Source organism: Bison bison, unplaced genomic scaffold (genome assembly GCF_000754665.1).
Source record: "Bison bison bison isolate TAMUID 2011002044 unplaced genomic scaffold, Bison_UMD1.0 scf7180017864492, whole genome shotgun sequence".
NCBI lineage: Eukaryota > Metazoa > Chordata > Mammalia > Artiodactyla > Bovidae > Bison > Bison bison.
The window spans coordinates 2,320,883-2,323,784 of NW_011495051.1; the positions used below are offsets into that span (position 1 = coordinate 2,320,883).

Below are 2,902 nucleotides of genomic sequence, written 5' to 3' on the forward strand. Positions count from 1 at the left end.
GTTTCCTCCCTCCCCCTCCCGGGCACAGTTGTGGCCAAGCTCGGGCCTGTGGACTCCTGTCCCTCGCGCTGCTGCCTTGCTGCGGAGGCTCCACAGGGCCTGGCCCCGAGCACGGCTGACACAACCCTTAACTGGTGGGGCTGTCCCTGGGGGCCTGGCCTCTGTGGCCACCACCTCCCCCCACCCCCTTGCCTTTCTCTGTTCTTCCTGGCAAAGTGACACTGCCACGTCCCACTCTGGGCCCGCCGTGTCCCTTTTACACCTGTTAAATTGAGTTGCTCCCTGAGCTGTGTAGGACTTGGAACAGGCATTGTGACATGATCGCCAGTCAAGGCCATCTCGCCCTGTCACCTCACCAGTGCCTTTTGCTCCTGGCCTGGATCACGGCTCTGTCTTCACAGCGGCTTCTCTGCGCTGGGAGGGTTTGGGCCACGTGCCTTGTCCAGGACCCCCGTGTCTCCAGGGTTGATCGTATTTCCAGCTTCCTTGGGGTCCATCTTCCGTTTCTCGGTTGGGGCGTGTCCCACTGGTGGTGTCTGGGTGGGCCCTCGGCCATCCCCGTTGTCCTCGGCCGCTCTCTGGCCTGCATTCACGGCTCCTTAGTGGTAACTCCCTGCCCGCGGTCCCTGGCTGTGGGTGCAGGCCATGTGCTGGTGTGTGTGACCCTTGGTGCTTGGCACTGCCCTTGAGGGGCGCTGTTGGGGCTGCTCACCTCTTTGGTGCCGGTTCTGAAGATGCTGGCTATGTCTGCCTCAGAGGCAGCTTTCTCTGGTCTCCTGGTGCCCTTGCACTCACGTGGCTCCCTTGCCTGTCCTGCAGTTGAGGGGGCTCAACACAAGGGGCCGCCCTCTCCACCTTGGCTGACCTGCGGCCTGCAGGGGCTTGGGCTTGAGTGGCCACCGTCTGGTGTTTCCAGTGAGAAACCCTTCCAGATGACCAGCAGGGCATGGATCTCTTTACAGTAGAATTTTATCAAAACCAGTGATTCTTACCCTGGCGATCCTGCCCCCAGAGGACCTTGGGCCCTGTCGGGGAACATCCATGGTTGTTTCACTGAGGATAGGGGCATCAAGAGGGTGGGGGCAAGGAGACTGCTTCACAGCCCATAGAACCTTCGATGAGCCCAATAGCAGCAGTGTTGGGAGGACCCTGGTCCAGAGGTGACCGCGCTGGACATGGTACTCCTGTGTGCCACCACCTCCTGCCCACCCCCACCCTACCCCGTGCAATGAGTGTTCGTGGATCTCTTGGGGAGGTGTGGGGTCATCCTCTCCTGCTCCAGAACTGGGGTGCCTTCGTGGGAGTGGGCAACTGGCCCTGGTTGATGCTGTGCAGAGATAGGAATGGGAGGGGTGGCATAGGGGTAGTCACCACTTGGAGACAGAACCAGAGTTGGGTTTGTTTATTACAAACCCAAGGACTGAGGGCCTTTATGGATATCCTAGAAGGGGCGGCTGCATGAGGCTCCTGCTTTGTCCAGCTTGAGACTTGGGTCTCCCCAGGGGACCGCCTGCAGTCAGTTATTCAGACGCAGGTGGAGGGTCTCCTGCTGCAGGACAACGTGGTCATTGCGGGGCACTCAGAACCTGTCTCTTCTCCAGGAACCCCCCTGAACAAGGAGGCGGGCAGCAGATACCTGAGAGAGACCCCCGCAGGCATGGTGATAGGTCCCAGTGCAGGGGGGCTCCTGCCCCCTGCCCATGTCACCAGTGGCCGTGAGCCCCACAGTGTGTGGAGAGCATGCAGCCCAGGCCCCCGAGTCGGGGTTGGGGATACAGGCCACTCAGGGTGAGGAGGATGAGCCTGGGCAGGTGGGCTGGGGTGAGTCAGGGGGATTCTAAGTCCCCAAAAGGGGGCCCTGGGCCTTCGGTCCATGGGTGAGTGGGACCTGCATTTGTTATCAAGTAGGGATTGAGGCGGTGCATCCTTAGGATGTAGAGTTCTCTCCTGCTGTGCAGTAAAGTCACCCTGTAACTTAGTAGCTGAAAACCATAGGCAGGTTCTGAGGAGAAGGTTCTGGCACGGCCCCTCACATGGCTCCTGTCTGTGTGGGCCCCTGCGGAGCTATCCCCTAGCCCCTGAGAGTCCCAGAGAGACCAGGGAGCCCAGTGCCTTCTGGGACTGTCTTGCAGTGCCAGGCTGTCCTTGGTCTGGCTCTCTGGATTGGGAAGGGGGATCAGGCTCCGGCTCTGCAAGGGAGGTGTCACAGAGACGCCTGGACACATTGAAATGTAAAATTGGTGTGGCTATACTTGGGGGTGAATGAAAGTGGGGAAATGGGTTTGCCACTTAGAGGTGACAGGGCAGTGAGGGGCTGAAGCAGGAGAGGCCTGGGGAGCACTGGTGCCCGTGGGCCGGGTGGGGCTGGCTTTGGCACGCTGTGCACTGGTTAAAGAAGCGGAGGATGAAGAGGCCCCCGGGGTCCCTCTCAGGGGGGTTGCAGCTGACTCTGATCCCCAGCTCTCAGGAGGTAGAGCCTCTGTGCTCCCCTCCCTGAGGTGCACAGATGCCAAACTCATGCCCCGAAGGAAAGCTGTTCTGGTTGGAAGTCATGGAAGAGGAGCAGCTAGGGATTGGTGGGACGCTGCCATACAAGGGTGCTTGGGACCTAGGAGTGAACCTGCAGCCACCTGCAGTTAAGCAGGTGGTGGCATCTGGGAGACACTTCACTGTTGCAGCCTTTGGTTCCTCGGCTGCGGCCAGAGTTAATTCAGACCCCAGTTGCTGCAGGTGCAGCTGCCGCTCCCCTCCTGTCCCTGCCCACATCATCGTCCTGACCTCCTAAGAGGCTCCGTTCCCTGGCTCCCCGCGTAGATGTGGGTGTGCAGGGGAGGATGCCTGATTCTAGGGGCAGCAGCAGGCCGGGCCAGGCATGTCCCCGCCCCCCCCCCCCGGGGGGGGC

General features: G+C 60.8%; 1 protein-coding gene across 1 annotated transcript in view; it reads left to right on the forward strand.

Moving 5' to 3' along the window:
• The window catches only part of GNA11 (guanine nucleotide binding protein (G protein), alpha 11 (Gq class)), a 27,095-nt gene that overhangs the window by 17,590 nt on the left and 6,603 nt on the right, over window positions 1–2,902 (forward strand). Inside the window, exons 9-10 of the mRNA XM_010828435.1 lie at window positions 1,503–1,655; window positions 1,711–1,821. Coding sequence (XP_010826737.1) covers window positions 1,503–1,655; window positions 1,711–1,821 — 264 coding nt within the window. The remainder of the gene's footprint in view (window positions 1–1,502; window positions 1,656–1,710; window positions 1,822–2,902) is intronic.